The sequence below is a fragment of the Tinamus guttatus genome, unplaced genomic scaffold, assembly GCF_059628265.1.
Source record: "Tinamus guttatus ecotype Peru unplaced genomic scaffold, ASM5962826v1 Tinamus_guttatus_pri_ptg000439l, whole genome shotgun sequence".
Taxonomy (NCBI): Eukaryota; Metazoa; Chordata; class Aves; order Tinamiformes; family Tinamidae; genus Tinamus; species Tinamus guttatus.
In genome coordinates, this window is record NW_028288973.1 from 911,962 (window position 1) to 928,684 (window position 16,723).

Below are 16,723 nucleotides of genomic sequence, written 5' to 3' on the forward strand. Positions count from 1 at the left end.
AGGAGTCACTGTTGTCAACTTTCTGCCCTCAGGCGTGGAGTACTGGGCTGTGGAGAGCCATGCCACCTGTTTGACACTGTCCTGAGAAGTCCTGTGCTTTTTTGTGTGTCAGACAGTGGTGTTTGGATTATCTGCAGTGCTCGAAAAGAGTTGGGTGCTGGGGAAGGAAAAAGGAAAAGAAACGGTCACGAGGGGAGGAGGAGAGTGTGACTACACACTGTGCCAGAAGCTGTTCACTGGCACCGTCTGGTTCTTCTAGTGCTCCCAACCTAGAGCCTTTCGCCTCATTTCAGAGCTTTTCCCCCTGCACCTGCACCCTGGGTCACAGATTTCCCTGTGCAGCCCGTAGCCGTGAAGTGGAGGCAGCTTTCCACACATAGCAGAGGTGTCATCTGCAGTAATTACGAAAGCAAACGCTCAGTAGCAGAGTTTTCCTTCTGTTTATTTTGCCCAGCTCAGTACAGCCTCCTTATTTCCTTGTGCTATGCTGTCATCTGCCACCTTCCTGGCCCGCCGCCACACGATGGTGCACGTGGCCATCCCTGGGGCTGTGGTATTGGGCCAAGAGCACACTCGAGGCTCGTGTTCCCCCATCTCAGCTTCTAAATACACTCAGTTTCCCCATCTCCTCCAGCACAGGACTCTGCAGTGAGGCACTGAAGCCCCCGTCACTGAATTTAACAGTAAGCCTTAATGACCCTGCAGCCCACGTGTAAAAGACTTGGGCTGTAAGACACCACAACCTAAACCAGCCAGGTTGAGAAACGGCTCACCAAGCAAGCCAAGGCTCAAAACTGGCTTGCATTTCACTGAGGATGCTTCACAGCAGAAGCAACAATCCTGTACAAAGCCTCATAATAAAGTTACATAGACGCTATTCAGCAAAAAGCTTTTATCTGAAGCAGCTGCTCACCCAAGTCCAAAATGCAAGTAGAAGTAGGCGTGAATATCAAGAATATATTGCCTTTCACTCTGCAGCAGCTGAAATAATTAAACAACAGGGTATTGAGTCAACAGGCCCTTGAGACAGCAGAACTCCATTAGTTCATCCCCCTTTGCCTTTCCAGCGAGGTCACAATCTCTCACAGTAATTATATTCTGTGCTGCCGCATAAGCCCTATGACACATCTGCAGCAACCCTCCCACCCCGCTGGCTGCTGCTTTTGCTCCTTTGGCAAACAAGTCAGATTTCATCTCGTTCCTTGTGGAAAGGTACTGACAGAAAGAACATCTTCCTTACTGCGCTGCACCCAGCCAGAGTGGGAGAGCAGCCCTGAGCTGCTCAGAGTCCCCCAGGTGAATGGACAGAAGAGCTGTGAGGTTTGATTAGGAAGCCTATAGAGGAGATAGGGCAGATAGAGTTTGCCATTTATTTATTTATTTATTTTCCTGAAAGTTTTGTGAGAAGAAAGAGTTTATAAGCAGAAAGTCATTAGAAGAGTTAAAATAATCATTTGGCAACCCGGTAAGTCCAGTCATGAGTTAAGAACCAGAAGACCAAAAGCTAAAACCAAAAGCATTTAGCCAGTTTTGTCCATAGCTAACAGTGCTTCGTGCCCAGATCATCCCTGCCGCGTTGCTCCCGCTCTACCTGTGAGCTGGCAAGGTTCACCTGGCATGAGCTGCATGTTTGCAGTACAGCCTTGGCTGTTTTCAGAGTGTCTGTACAAAGTCCCGTTTCCAGGAATGCAAGAGAAAACAAGGCAGCACTGAAGTCTGTCACTCCAGCAACTCTGTGCCCAGGAATTGGTGCCTCTGTCATCCTCATAGTGACTTTCCCTGGCTTTCTGCCTCCCACCCCCGTGTGTCTGCAGGTGGGAATCCTCTTAATAGAGCTACTGGATTTGTACTTGGGGGTTTCCTGAACAAAAATACAAGAAATGCAGGAAATCTGATGTGCCAGGAAAGCAGGGGCATGTGCATGTTGGTGTCTTTGCATATACATAGGACACCTCCAAGCAGCATCAGGCTCTGTGTACACAGGGGACATGCCTGTGTTTCCAATATGTCCAGCACCCAAGTGGGACTTAACACAACTATCTGGACTCCCCAGCTGTTTGCAAAGCTGTTTCAAAGTTCAGAGCAAGCTGACCAAAGTTTCCAAGTGACAGCGAGACAACAGAGACAAGAGTTGAAGCCCCAAGGGGTCTCAAGGCACAAGGGGAGCATCTTACCCCTCTAAGGCTAAACTCAAAGCATTGAGCAAATTAGAACTGCTAATATCCCAGGCCAGATCTTAAATTATCTGCAGCTCTTTGGAGGAAGAGCTGGGAATGCAGTGGGCAACCTGAGAAATGGTGCCAGGAGCAGCACAAATCCAGCAGAGCGACGTGGCTCTGCAGAGGGTAGGTGAGCCTGGCTGGTGCTGCCGGTTTCCTCTTTAGCACTAGCGGCCGGCCCTGAATGCGTGTCCTTCCCCTGTGCAAAAACCACCTGCAGTCACCCCTGCGCGCCAGGAGCAGCAGTGATCTCTGCCTCGGCAACCGGCCTAGGCCTCTGTGGCCGTCTGTGCTGCCGTCACCGCGACGCAGCAGGGGGAGGCTGGCCAGGCCTTCGCATCCCCCTCCACAGCCCGGCCCAAGAGCCCGGGGCTACCTCAGCCACCCATTTAGAGCGTGACATTTCTCTCCTTTCGGAAGGAGGCATCTGGGGGACCAGCAGATCCCATGTCGGCTCCTGGAGAGATGAGGCTGAGAAATGTGGTGTCTAACTCGCCTTATCCTTAGTCTTTTCCCTGGCGTCCAGACCCTGCTGCTGCATTAGCTCAGGGACTAGTTAAGCACCCCTTCCCTGCTTCCATGGCAAAGGTGGCAAGGAAGAAACAGGCAATCATGGGTAGAGGAACATGGCAGAAAGTGCCTAAGCAGAGGCTATGAGTGTGTAGGGGAGGCTGCACTGCTGTCAGCATCTTTCTCTGAGATTGCACAAAACCTTCCTCGCAGCAAGTGGGCAAGTTGAGAGTCCTTGACCTGGATGCAGGGGGAAATATTAATTTAGTCTGATTATTAGCTTTAATTTAACCTGGCTAAGGTGCTGGAACACTGGCCGAGTTTGGAGACAGGAGGAATGCATCCCGTGTGGAGCAGGAGGCCAAGAGAGGGCAGGAGACAGCACGAGGAGGTGCAGTCTGCCTGTGGGCAGGGAGGGAGAGAGAATGGCCCGAGACCTCCAGATTTTCAGGTACCTTTGGGCCATACCCCAGCAGCAGAGCCACTGGGATGTTACCAGCCCAGCCAACATCCGGATCCGCAATCCCAGTGCTGGGCAGAGGTTGTCCGAGCCAGGGAGGGAGGGAATCTGCTGAGCACAGCCTCACTGCAGCAGCCCTGCCACGACACGACCAGCACATCTTCTTTGCTACAAGTCCCATTGCTACCATTACATGGCTAAGGGCATCCGTACCTGATCCTACAGAGCCAGAAACAACGCATCTCCCAGCTTCCGCCTGTTCTGGCACGTTGCTCTGCTCAGACACTTTCCAGGTGGGGCAAACTGGCCTCTCCAGGGTTAAAGCCAAGCTCATCTGCCTGAATGAGGACAAGTATAGGCATGTAATCCTTAATTAAGGCAAAAAGCTGGGAGCAGAGACCACAGCAGACTAATCAGTCTGGAGGAGAGGCTGTGTTTATAGGAATGCTTGCAAATTGGCAATCAAGCTCATGCAGCTTTAATTAAAGTCAGATCCATATCAAGGACATGACATCTTTTCTTTGCTTCTACATTTGAGCTTTTAAGCCAGTTGGAGCTTGTACTGTCTTACTGGACAGATAGACTCCTGGCTCCACCCAGCTCTGTGGCCACCTACACCCCTAGGCCAGGTGCAGCATCTGCCCTTCCTGTTTATATGCTCCCCAAAATAGGGGCTTTTAGAACCAGGCAGAACCAAGGGAGAGGAACTGGGGCTTGCAGGCACCCGCCCTGCTAAATCCAGCTTCCATCACAAGTTTTCTCCCTGCCCTGTGCCCTGGTTTGTGTTAGCCTGGCCATGAAGCTGTCACTCCCAAGCTGACTGTCGGCTCAGCTCCGCTCTGTCCCACAAACCCAGTGTGCCCGTGCTAGAGGTTCAGCCAGGGAGGAACAGGATTGGGGCTGAGAAACAGCTCAGCCTTGTACGGGCAAGAACAGGCTGCATCAGGCCAAGCCACGTCACTGCTCCACTGCAGTCCCTTTTACCCCTGATGGTTTGAGTGCTGAAATGGGGCCTCACCTAGAGAAGCTATTGAGTTCATCACCTTAACTCGAGGACACTCATGATTAATTGGGCTGGCCTCAACCACAGAGTGAGGAGCAAAGGGTGCCTGCAGTGAGCTGCAGGCTCCTAAATCCTGGAGAAGAGGGGCAGAGCACACTGGCAGTGTTTCTAGAGGGGACCGGTTTCAGAGGAGCTGCAGGGACCATGAAGGAAGGGGCTACTCTATCAAAGGAATCAGAGAAATCAGAAACAGGAATAGAAGGCAAAGGAGGCTACAGGTGCAGAGAGCTACATCAAACACTCAAGTGTCAAAAAACAGCAGTGCCCAGAAAAACAATTCAACCGACCTCAATGCAGGGAAAGAGGTGTCCTTGCTGCTGAGCTCTAGTGGGCTGTGCAACAGCTTCAGCGGGTTTTAGAAATACCACGTCGCTTGGGAACTTTAAAAGCAGGAAGGCCAAAGCAGTAAGGGAATATTTACACAAGCAGAGGGAGGGGATGGGAAGAAAAAAGAAACAAGGGGGTTGGCGGGCTGGGGAGTGGGTCTGTGACGTTGCTCAGGGCAGCTAACATGCACCAGAGCTCTCTAAGCCCTGTGGCTCCCCTTGCTCTCACCCAAGCCACACAGAGCCCACAACCCCATTTGCAGCTTGATGGTGGATCTCTGGGCTGAGACAGCTGTGGCAGGTCATTAAATCTCCTTCCCTTCCGGGAAGGATCTGCAGATGGTCACAATTGCTAAGGACCAGCCAGCAAACGGCATCCTCCACTATTAGGGATGGGGCAGGTCAGCCAGAAACACCCAAGAGAGGAAAAGCACCTCAGGGAGATTCCTTTGGCTCAGCAAGGCCAGGGCTGGGGGCATAAGGCAGCAGCTGCTACTATGGCCCACAAGTCTTGAAGGACAAGAATAGGGAATTTCCAACAATGACAGGCAGGACAGGAGCATCATAGTAGGGAGCTGGGGCAGGGCCAGGAGCCACAGAGACAGCTTCAGTTCCCTCCCCGAGGTGCCAAAAACTCTATTTTTTGGCCGCAGCTGCTGGCTGCCTCTCTGAGGTTCCACTGTGTGCCAGGGAAAGTGAGGGCACTGGTGGTTCTCGGAGCTAGGCCGGGCTCAGGACACCACCAGTCGGGGCTGCGTTGCCTCTGGTGATTCTGCATTTGCCACAGGCTCACATTGGCAATGAGCTCGTGGCAATCAGCAGGCTGCCAGCAAATTATGTACAGTGAGAGCCTGCGTTTTGGAGGGGTTAACCTGCCGGCTGCACCTCTGGCTGCAGCATCCTTTGCAGAGTTGCTGGTGTTGGCACTGCTATCTCCTGGCTGGTGTGCCTCACAGTGTTAATTTAGCTCCCTGGCTGTTTTAATTCAGCCATAAAGCAAGCAGTAGGATCCCCGCAGCACATGCACTCTACATCCTGGGAAAGCAGAGTGCCCCTGCTCAGTCCCCTTCCCCATTCCACTCATGTCACAGCTATATCTAGCCTGAAACATGCGATGCATCTTCCTCTATCTGCAAGTTCTGCCAGCAGTGTCTTGTTTGGGGTGAGGAGGAGAGAAATGGGGAATGGGGATTTTATCCTCCCATGACACTCATCTCCTGCCTTGCCTGCAAGTGTGTGCAATAGTGGTATCCCGTCTGCCTCCTGGTTGCCTGGGCTGACCTGGAGAGAAGGGAACAGCTGTTCCCCTCTGTCCTTGCTTCATTGCCCCTTTGGCAGTTCCCTTTTCCCTGGGAGCATTTTCCCTTCTGTTGGCTGCAGCACTCTCCTCTTCCCGCAGCGTCCCCATGGGCTCCTCGGCAGCCTCCCTGTGCGCAGGAGGAGCTGGTTTGCAGAGCTGATGGAGCTGCACTGCCAGCTGGGGAAGCGAAGCTACTGCAGTGATGCAAGTGCCGCCAGCTCGGTGCACCCTCCCCTCGTGACACAGCCCCGGGGCAGGGAGCTGTTTGGAGAGGGGGGCACTTGCTGCGCAGCTTGCTGCCTTTATTCCTAGGCTGATCAAAGGCCCCTGTTGAAGGATTTTTTTTTCTGGGCTTCTCAGCAAGCCAAGGATGCAGAGAAATGCTGGTGAGAGCTGCCATGCAGCTGGGGCTGCATGAGGGTGAATGATGCTCACCCAGCTCTGGAGCAGTGTGATACCTCTGGGCACCTGTGTGGGGAAGAAGGCACCTACCAAAATGTGGGTGCTCCCCACCTGAGTGAGACCCTCTTTTCTGCTCTCTGCTTCTTTCCCCTCACTTTACCTTGCCTTTTCTCACCACTATTTTCTGTCCTTATGACAGAAAACCTTCTAACCCCCTTATTGAACAGCTGATACATTTATTATGTATATTGCCCCCCTCACATCTGTTCTCTCACCATCCCTCCTTTTTTCTCTCTCTGCTATGTGTCTCTCCATCTCTAATAACTATATATTGAACACAAGTGCTGCTCTAGGATCCCTCTTCAAGCTTGCAGGTTTGTTTGTTCCATTCCCTTCTGCAGTGTCTACAAAGTTGAATAAAGCAAATGATATATTGCTAGTGACTCGGGAGCATCAGACTGGTCAGACAGCTCACGCGGCCTCCATTGGCTCCAGCCCAAATCGGAGAGCTGCATACCAGGCAGTGTGTGCAGCCAGGACACAGCAAATGCAACAGGCAGAGGAAAGTACAAGTGTTTATTCAGATCAAGCAGGGGAGAAATTCCAGCACCTCCCAATGAATATGATCTCTTGTTCCCCCTGCCCCTGCAGCTCTTTCTGTCCTTCCCACAGTGGAGATGCAGGGGAGACGCTTGGCCCTGGTGTGGGGCTGTCGTTCGGCTGCCGTCACACCTCTTCCTCAGCTGTCTCCTCCTCAGCTGCTCCGGGCATGGTGGGAGGGAAGGTGACAGTGGCCAGAACAAGGGGAAGTTTGGCCATGCCTGAAGGGTGCAATCCCTCCAGGTGGACACTGGTCTTGTGGTGACCCCAGAAAAGTGGCTGTTTGAGAAGATATCCCAGCCCTCCGCATGGTGTTGGCCTTACACTCTCCTGGAAACCCTCTCTGTTAGGTAAAAAGGGACACTGAGGAGGTAAGATTAAACTGTGTGTACATGGGTGTAATGAGGCTATTTCTTCTCCATGGGTGTGACTCAGGACCATCTCACACCTTCTCCCTTGTTACACTGCAACTCTCATCTGGCTGCCTAGCTCATTTCAGAGCTGAGTGTTGCTGGGTACTTTATTTTTCTTGGTGGCAACCCTCAATTCAATTACAATTTTCATTACCTAGAAGAAAAAATCTGGCCAAGTCCGTAATCCAAAAACATGGGGCTAACACCACCAGATAACATCACCACTCAGAAAACAGCAAGCCCTTTAGCCCTGTGACAGGTGCCACTCCACTGGCAACAAGAGAAACTGCCATGGCTGGCTGTACAGAAAGGAAATTCCTGCTCATCCTGGAGCGCTTTGAGAGATGTGAAAAACAGGTAGCAGTAAACCAGTGTGATCCAGAGAAGGGCCAGCGAACAGATTGCTGGGGACGGAAGGGATGGTGCTCTATGTAGCTTGCTGAGACCAAAGGGTGATGAGCTAGATGGAACAGCATAGTGGAGGAGTTACTGGGTTTATTTAAGAGTCAGGGTTGACTATCAGGGAATAATTCTGCAGAGTAAGAGGCGCTAGGAAGTTGGGCAGTCTCCAGCAGGATGTGCCGGCAAGAGTTAAAGCAAGGTGGAATGGAGCTCTAGGAGATGCCTCCTGCTTGGGCAGGGTAGATGGAAGAGACTGATGATCCTTTCCCCCTTGAATTTCAGCATCCACACATCTTGGGGGAGGCACCCAGAGGTGAGAGCGCACAAGCCGTTCCATTCTTCACCTGCTGTGACATAAATCATTTGAATATGACTCGTGACTGCAGCAGAGTCAGTATAATAAAGCTATTGAGACAAATGGCAGTCATGCAGATTCAGTGCCTAAGGAAGGTGGGAAGATGGGTTAGACCTGCCCATGGATCATGGAAGAAGAAACGCACAGAGGCAGGGGATGGTGTTTCACTGCTTGGGCTTGGGCATAGCACTCCAGTCCTGGCAGGAAGAGAGACTGGCAGCTATCGTATTCACACACATGTCCACGTGCGCTCTTCCCACCCTTCCTACCTCTGCTCTGAATTGTCTTCCATAGCCTGGATTTCCTACCAGATGTTTTCATGTTGGTTGCTTCTCTTCTGGAGTTTGAAGCTACTACAACAAAATTAGCAAGTTAGGAAGCTGGGAAGTGGAGGCCTTAAAATTTGTTGGCAAAACTACCTAGAACACTTGGTGTCACATTAATAGGTGCCTCTGTTTTGCATTGTATGGGTGAATTGCATCAGTGCTAGATAAATGATGTAGGCAAGTCAGCAGGGACAACATGTTAACCACGGCCTCGTGAGCTTTTAGTGGCTTTGCTGTGTCCATTCCCTACTGTCCCACATTACCTATTTGAGAATGGAGCAGTTACTCACATGGTGGATAAAAGTTTTCTTCACTTTGTTCATCTGCAGTGAACAGTCACAAACTCTGGAATTCTCCCTGGAGGGGTCACAGACAGCGACTGGCCAGCTGTTGGCAAACCTCCCTCCTCCAGCACTCCTTTCTGAACAGAAACCATAGCATCTTGTAGCTGGTGAGTCCATGTGCTGGCACTACTGGTACCTTCAGGGTCTCCCTTCAGATGACTGGGGCAGAACCTGGTACTCCTCCCTGCAGTTTGGGTCACCTCAGCATTGCCTCTATAGAAACCTCTGGCACTGTCAGTGAAACCATTGCCCACATTGACCACATGGACTTTATTTCCAACTCTCTTCTTCTTCTTTCTGTTCTTGTTCTGAAAGAAGAGGCAGGTGAAGACCTGCTTGAAACGCTTGCGGAAGTGCTTGGAAATGAGAGCATAGACGATCGGATTGAGACAAGAATTGGCATATGACAAGCAGTGGGAAGCCAGGCGACAGGCGTAAGTGGCTCGGTTGAAGGGAAAGTGACCAAACCAGAAGCACAGGATGACCAAGTGGTGGGGCAGCCAGCAGAGGCAAAACAAAATGGCAACGGCCACGATCATCTTGGTGACCTTACGCTTAGCCTTCCGGGCCTCCGAGATCCTCTCAAGGGGGTCTACAGATGTCCACAGGAACTTGATGGTCCGGGCATATGCCAGGCTCACCACAGTGACAGGCAGGAGGTACCCGAAGACAAACGTGAGGATATCCAAAATCTTTCGGCGCTGGTCCTCCCAAATGGGGACGCAGATGGGCATCCCGTGGTAATGGACAATGTGGTAGTAACTGAGGTAAGGCCCTGCGAAGAGCAGCGACAGGGACCAGATCACTATAATGGCCACTCCTGCATTTCGGGAAGTGCGGAGATCCCGGGACTTCAGCGGATAGCGAATAGCCAGGTACCTAGTGGGGAGGGAGAAGAAGAGATCAAGCAAAACGGATAGGTAGGTTACATCCCCAACTCCCTGCCCCGTGGAGCTGCCTTCTGCGCATACCTTACCACACAGCCACCCATCCCTCCTGCTTCTCCACTGCTTAGAAGGGAGGATTATGTTGAATGCATGTGGTGATCAGTGTTACCCCACTGCTGGGGGCAGGCTTGCCCTCTCTGCTGCAAGCAGCAAGCCTCCTGAATCAGGGAAGAAAAGGCCCCAGATGGCCCCAGGCTGTGCCTCATCTCTCCTCTGGCAGACTGCTGCCTTGGGCTGCTGGTGCTCCTGGCTCTACCTGGCAGACACCCAGGCCAAGTGTGTGCCTCCACTCCTCCTGTTAAAGTGAGGAAGGGAAGGGACTGACTAACCAGAACGGGAGCTTCACTAGATGCTGAGAGAGGGCATGGGGAGATGGGGAGTAAAAGATGAAGACTGATTCCACAGGGCCTGCTTCTTAGGAGGCTGTCTGCTTCTTAGAGGGCACTGGGTGGGGTAAGGACTGGTCTTTCTCTTACCCCTTAGTCAGGAGAGACAAACACTTTGTCCTTGAGCTAGCAGACTCAAAGGTGAGGGAACACTTACCTGTCAACGGAGACTGAGGCCAAGGTGAAGCTGCTGGCATACATGGTGAGGTAGATAAGGAAATGTACAGTCTTGCAGGCAAAGGGCCCAAAAAGCCACCCATCCAGTGTGTAAATAGTGGCCTGGAAGGGGACACAGCAGATGATGAAGCACAGGTCGGCCATGGCCAAGTTAAGGATGAAGAGGTTGGTGGTGTTGTACTTCACTTGGCCGTTGCGCAGCAGCACGGCCAGCACCAGGCCATTCCCCACAGTGCCCAGAAGGAAGATGAGGGAGAAGATCACTGGCACGATGATCCCTGCAGCTCGCACCTCCAGGCTGTCGGAGGAGGCGTTCCAGCCCTCCGGCATCCCCCTCTCCGACAGTGCCAGCCTGTGCAGGAAGAAAAGAGAGAGACAGCACCTCTTCCAGGTCCAGACTGTGCACTGCTGTGGAGGCACGGATGCCATTCGATGTCACACTTGGCCCAACATTAATCTGTCCACCAGAGCTATATCCCTAGAACCAATGCCTGATCCATAGGTGCCTGTGTATCCTGCGCCTTTTGACTGCAGCCAGGGGCTCTGCCTGCTCCATACTTGGAACGTGGTGTTGGGAATATGTGCAGAGGGGGAACAAAATCCAAGATATGCTGAGATTCACAAAAAATCGCTATTCATGTCCATATCATGGCACCTCCTCTGCTCCCAGCCTCGAAGGACCCTCCACCACACCACCTGACCTTCTCCACATTCCTTAAAAAAATCCCAACGCTCCTAAACCTCTTGCGATTTCTTGTCTGGGCAATTTATAATCCCAGCTTGTGTTCCACAGGGCTCAGTGAGGGCTGCAAAGATGTAGGAAAGGTGGCTGCAAGCAGTTCTGGTACCCTCACCCTGCCCCACACTGGCTGCTAAGGCTGTGCCATCTCCAGCAGCTGGGACAAGATGCCTCCCATGCAGGATAACACATCTCAACAGCATCATGCTGGCACGCTCCTGCCCCAGGGGAACTCTTTGCCTCTTTCAGCTGGGATCATCCTCCCCAGGCCTCGCTATCCCTGACTCTGTTTGCATAGTGATATTCAATATAGGAGAAGCAACAGAAAAACTCTTTCTGATGCTGAGAGGAGGCAGCGGGCTGGGATGGTGGAGGCCATATGAGTGTATAAGCAGGTGTCAGGAACGATTCACACTCTAATACCTTTTATTCCATTTTCAATTTTGAGTTTAGAAAGTCCCAAGAAAAGCAGACAATGGCAATGGAGCATGATCTGAGGGTTTGGGGTACTACTGACTCAGTAGATAGGTCACAAGAAAGGGGAATCAGCTACTCAGTCCTATCCTGCCCCAACGTGCTCACACTCTGCACTGTTCGGTCTCTCCTCCACTCTTTGCACAGCTTTGTGCTGCCAAGTGTCTGTGCCTGTGATGTGGGAGAGGACAGAGGGGAGACTCCAGAGCACCACCAAAAGCACTAAGTGATAATCATTGCGAAGCAGTGCAAATTATTCCAAAGCCAAAGGAGAGGGGTATTGGGATCTGCTGCAAAACTTCCTCCAGTAGTGAATAACACAGCTTTCAGACAGGGAGTGCAAGCACTCTATCTCCCAACAAGTCTTTGCTTTATTGTTCTATCATTAGAACAAATTGCCCTTCGCTGGGCAGCAACAGAGAAGATAAGACAGTTATCTAGCAACTGTTGAGATGCAATTAACTCTTTTTTGCATAGTGCAAGCTCTTTCACCCAACGCTTCCCCATCTCATTTCACACTGCTTCTCCTTCCTCGCAGTCTTTCTGTATCCTACCAAAAGGTCATCCCTGGCTGGCCGGCTCTGCAGTCCCCTCTGTCCCACTGCAAACTCTCTCCTCCATGCTGGCCCCGGGGTTCTTCCCGCTCGGGCAGAGGCCAGTACACTCTCACACCTCACACACTAGCTACAGCGCATCTTGTCATCAGCTTCCTTCCTGCTAGCGGAGCCCAGGGCTGCCCCTCCGCTTGGGAAGCCGGCACTCACCTTTGGGAGGAAGGACCTGCCGCTTTGCAACTCTTTCAGGAGAGACCTTCAGCCCTGGCCGCTCCAGCAAGGAGGGGTAGCCCCACTGCCCTCCACGATGCAGGCCACGGAGAAACAACCTGGGCAGCACCGTCCCTCCTGCCTGGGTCCTGCCACCCAGCTCTGATTTCCCGGTCGCTTAGCCGCCAGCTCCACTCTCTCTGGCTCTCACACTCTGCTCTCTCTTTCTTCAGCTCCTCTCACTCTCTCTTTGCCTCCCCCTTTTCCCTCCGCCTGCTCCTACAGCTGATCCATTGATCTCTTTTTTTTTCCCCTCCTCTCTCCATGAGATTGGATTTGGAGTTAACCCTTCTGTGCCCAGCCTTCCCGTGGGTTCAGCTGCTCCCCTCTTTCCATGAGGGGCTGAGAAGAACTAATGTACTGTTCTTCAGTGGGAAAAGAAGGATGGAGATGGACAGAGATTCCCACAGTCAAGCCGTGCAGGGACCCTATCTCCTCTGGCTCTTCGGGAAGTGTTTCTGAATACCTCAAGAAAATAGGCACATACCATCACAACAATCCTGGCTCCCTCCTGCCCCATGCTTGGGATATGGATGTGAACCCTCTGGAGAATGAGAAAATAATTATTATCACCATTTATTCATAACTATTAGTTTATTAGCTGAATGGAAATAAGTGCCTTATCACAGACCAGACTCTTCCTCACTCTGTCCTGTAACAGCAGATCCTCAAGAAGAAGTGGAAAGCAGGTGCTGATTTCTGCCTAGCCCAGGTCTGACTTGTCCCCAACAATTTCCTATGCCAGGATGATGTGATGTGTGTAGGGGGGGAGTTGTCCAGAGAGGGTTTTTTTGAGAGGGTGTACTCTGTCGGGATGGCTGGTATGGAACAGGCTTCTGTGGACACGAGGAGGGACAAACCTGACCCCTGCAGCTCTCCTTTCTCTTCTTTCCCGCTTTCCAGCTGCATTCATGTTCACGAAGGGATATGTGCGCTGCAGGCCCCCAATTATACAGGCCAGCACCAAGTGTAGCTCACTTGAGGGGTGGGCGGAGGACACACGGGTTTTGAAGAGAGGAGATGTAATCCAGGAGTGGTTTCGTGGTCTTTTCCTGGGAAGACTCAAAAGCCACCAGAGATGCAGAGTGAGTCTGAGGAGATGTGAGGCCAAAAGACCGTGATCTTGGGGATGACCCCAACCTCTGACAATACCTCCCCTCCCAGGAAGGCCTTCATTGCCGCATGAGGCCCACTGCAGTTCATCCTTCCACAGAGGAAGGGGAAAGAACCTGCAAGCATGGCTAGGATCAGAGAACAGGGGTGCATTCATCTCAGCGGATCCCATATCTCCATGGGAACAGGCCTGTTTGATGGCAAGTGGCCTTGTCAGGCCACTGTGGGTGAGTGGGGAACATCTGCTGCCTCTTCAATCCCCTCTGGGGTTTGCAGGGAAGGATCTGTCTGTCTCTTCAAATCACAATGCCTTGACAGCCCTCTCTGTAAGGCAAAATGAACAGGCTGGATGCAAGGGAGGAGGATGCACCGGTCTCTGCCTCTCCACATTGGCCCCTTCTCCCTGGGGCAGGGCTGGCGGAGGTACCTTCTCTGATGCAGGTTTGCACAGAGGTGCTCTGCCGTCTGAATTTGCTCCCAGGGTCCTGGACTGCGCAGCGTTTCCACCACAGGTGCTGCCGGCTCGTGCATCACCCTGGTGGGAGACCTCCCAGCCCCATATCGCCAGTACCCTCTAACATGGCACCTCTCCTCCCCCAAGCCTTGCACACCTGCAAGGGAGGTGGTGCAAAGCCCTGGTGGGTTTTCCCCAATATCACCTGGAATGGCACCCCTCGACCCTGCAGTGCCCATGACCCTGCTCTGGGCAGCACAACCTCCTCCCCCTCTCCTTCCTCCTCGTCCCCGAGGTGCCTCCATGGCTGGTTGTGTCTCCGCGGGCAGCCGTGGTATCAGGCACTGTAACTAGGGTAGAGGGGACGGCTCCCTCCCGCCGGAGGGATGCGGTGATAACCAGCGGGAGAGGACGGGGAAGCCGCCACAGCACCAAGGGCAGCCCGTGGGAGCGGCGCTCGTCATGGACACCCGCGGCTGCCTCGTCCTCCTCCTCACCCGCCTGCTGCTGCTGCTGCCAGAAGCACTGGGCCCCGCTGACTGCCTCCTCGCGCCACAGGACCTGCCGCCCCTCATCCAGGACACGCCACTGCCACCCGCTACCGCCGACCCTGCCGCACGCCTGCTGCGGGCCCAGCCCTCGGCCCCGGTGCGGCCCTACAGCCTGTCCCTCTCCCCCGACGACTACCACTACTCCCCCAAGCCCAGGCACCTGCGGACCGGGCGGCTCCGCAAGCTCCTGGGCCCGTCCTTCGACCCCTTCTGGATGTCACCAGAGGACCCGCGGGGCCGCAACACCAGCGCCGAGGACCTGGAGGCCCTGAGCCGGGAGCTGGCGGAGGGCGCTGGACGCTACCGGCGCAAGCTATGGCGGGAGGCCGAGGGCCTGGAGCTGCCCTTGCTGCTGCTCCCGGGCGAGGGGCTGCCGGGTGACCTGAGCCGCGCCGTGGCCTGGCGCCTCCGCCAGTGGCTGGTGGAGCGGGCTGCATGCCGCCTGGCCTCCACCTGGGTGGACCTGGGGCCCATCTTCTGGCCGCGCTGGGTGCGCCACACGGCCTGCGATGCCGGCGCCGCCGGCTGCTCCTGGCCTCCCGGCATGGCCTGCCGCCCGGCGCAGGTCACCCACATCAAGCTGCTGGCCTGGCACTGCTGGGCTGGCCGGCCAGCGGCGCCCGGCGCCCAGCAGTGCGCCTGGCGGCAGGTGCCCTACCCCGTCGTGGCCGCCTGCAAGTGCTCCTGCCGGTAACGGGCGCCTCGGACGGGGCGGCGCGGATGGGGGGCTGCTTCCCGCCGCGGCTCGCGGGTCGCGTGCCGGGACGGGGACATGTGGCTGGCGCTCGCTCCCAACCCCATGGAGAGCATGCCGGTGCCGTCTCCAGGCTTTCTCCCTGCAGCACAGGGGAAAGCGGGGACAGCACAAGCAGCGGTAGGCAGAATGGGGCCGCCAGCTCCGGGTCTCGAAGCGGGAAGCAGGGTGAGGGGGTCCCTCTCCGGACGCGTGTCCCTCCAGCGAAGTTGCCTAGAGGAGGAAGCGGCCGAGTGTTTTCGGCCCCGCAGGGCTGAGGCACCATGGAAACGCCGCAGGCAGCAGCGCTCTCCAGGGCTTGCTCGCGTGCTCGTCGTGTGGAGAAATAAAGTGCCAGCAGAAGAAAGCGAAAGCGCCGGTGCCCACTGCTCTTTCACAGCGAGATGGGGGTGACAGCAGCATTGGGGCCAGCTGCCTCCCTCAGCATGGAGGAGAGGGCCATGTTGCGCTCTCCACTGGCCGCATATTGTGGGTGTCCCTGCTATTGCTGTGGGGACACAGCAGAGAAAAAGCAGGACAGGCTCTGGAGTTGCACTGCTGCAGCACCCTGGGCAAGGGGACGGCTCTTACCCCTCACCTGCAAGTGCAAGGAGTTGTTTACACCGGGAGTCCTTGTGCGCGCCCAGCGTTCCCAGCCATTTATCTCCAGCGAAGGACTTGGGATGGGGTCGGCCAGGGCTTCCTGGCACAGCCCAAACAAGCTCAGTCAAAGCAGCCTGCTGCAGGCTCTGCTTTGCCACTGGGCTGATCCTGCTTCTCCTATCCAGCAGGAAAATGCACTCACATGTGCCCTCAGTGCTTCCCTAGGCAAAGGGGATGAAGGATATTTTGGAGCTATAGCCACAATCATAGCTTGAGTCCCATTAATGCAATCAGCCCCACTGGGCTTGGCACAAGCCAGGCCACAAGCCCACTTCCACCTGCATTGTGCTTGTCTGTACCTGGCACCAGGTGAGGAGCAAGGGCAAAGGGACACCATGACCTGTGCATGGTGGGACGGGAGACCACATTGCAGCCAAGCACTGGGGAAGGGGCAGAGAGAGGTGAGTCACACCTCAAGATGAAAACTGTGCAGCATAAAGAGGGGCTAGAATGTGTTAGTGGCAAGGGGGCCAACTTCAGGACTGAGATGTAGGGAGAAAACGAAGGTTGATTGGTAGTAGGACAGAGGAGGGAAATGGTGGCGACAAGAACCCCCTGAATGGAAAGTGTGTGTGTGTGTGTGCGTATGTGCATATGGAAATGGTAAGGCACAGGGCAACCTTGTATTTCACAGTGCAACAGCAGAAACACGGGGAACTGCAAGTCATGCCATCACATCACATGCAGCCTGGCAGCTCAGCACTGGGATGGGTCAGTAACAAGTCATGTAGGGTCTGGAATGGGTCAGATAAGCCCAGGGTGGGAACTGCAACCAGAAAAGCTGTTGTTTGCATCTGTGTTCCTCTGAGGAGCAAAAGTCATTTGATTTTTGGGATAAAAGCTGTAAAGAGTTGCAAAATATGACATATGTCAGGAAACCTTGAAAAGACAGAAAATTCAAGAGCTTGCCTGGAAATGAAATACACACCTCCTACAGTCAAT

General features: G+C 54.0%; 1 protein-coding gene and 1 pseudogene across 2 annotated transcripts; one reads left to right on the forward strand and one right to left on the reverse strand.

Moving 5' to 3' along the window:
* Positions 1 to 8,671: 8,671 nt before the first annotated feature.
* GALR3 (galanin receptor 3) lies at positions 8,672 to 12,225 on the reverse strand. Of its 2 annotated transcripts, XM_088531843.1 has the most exons (3): positions 12,208 to 12,225; positions 10,211 to 10,582; positions 8,672 to 9,599 (listed from the first exon to the last, which is right to left on the reverse strand). In XM_088531843.1, exons 2-3 carry the CDS (start codon positions 10,558 to 10,560, stop codon positions 8,696 to 8,698), a joined length of 1,254 nt encoding a protein of 417 aa, XP_088387969.1. In that variant the 5' UTR covers positions 10,561 to 10,582; positions 12,208 to 12,225; the 3' UTR covers positions 8,672 to 8,695. The 2 variants fall into 2 exon arrangements, with proteins under 2 accessions (XP_088387969.1, XP_010222469.2); XM_010224167.2 differs by lacking the exon at positions 12,208 to 12,225 and having other exon boundaries at positions 10,211 to 10,732.
* Positions 12,226 to 14,071: 1,846 nt separating this feature from the next.
* On the forward strand, positions 14,072 to 15,079 carry LOC148593175 (noggin-like; annotated as a pseudogene).
* Positions 15,080 to 16,723: the final 1,644 nt, after the last annotated feature.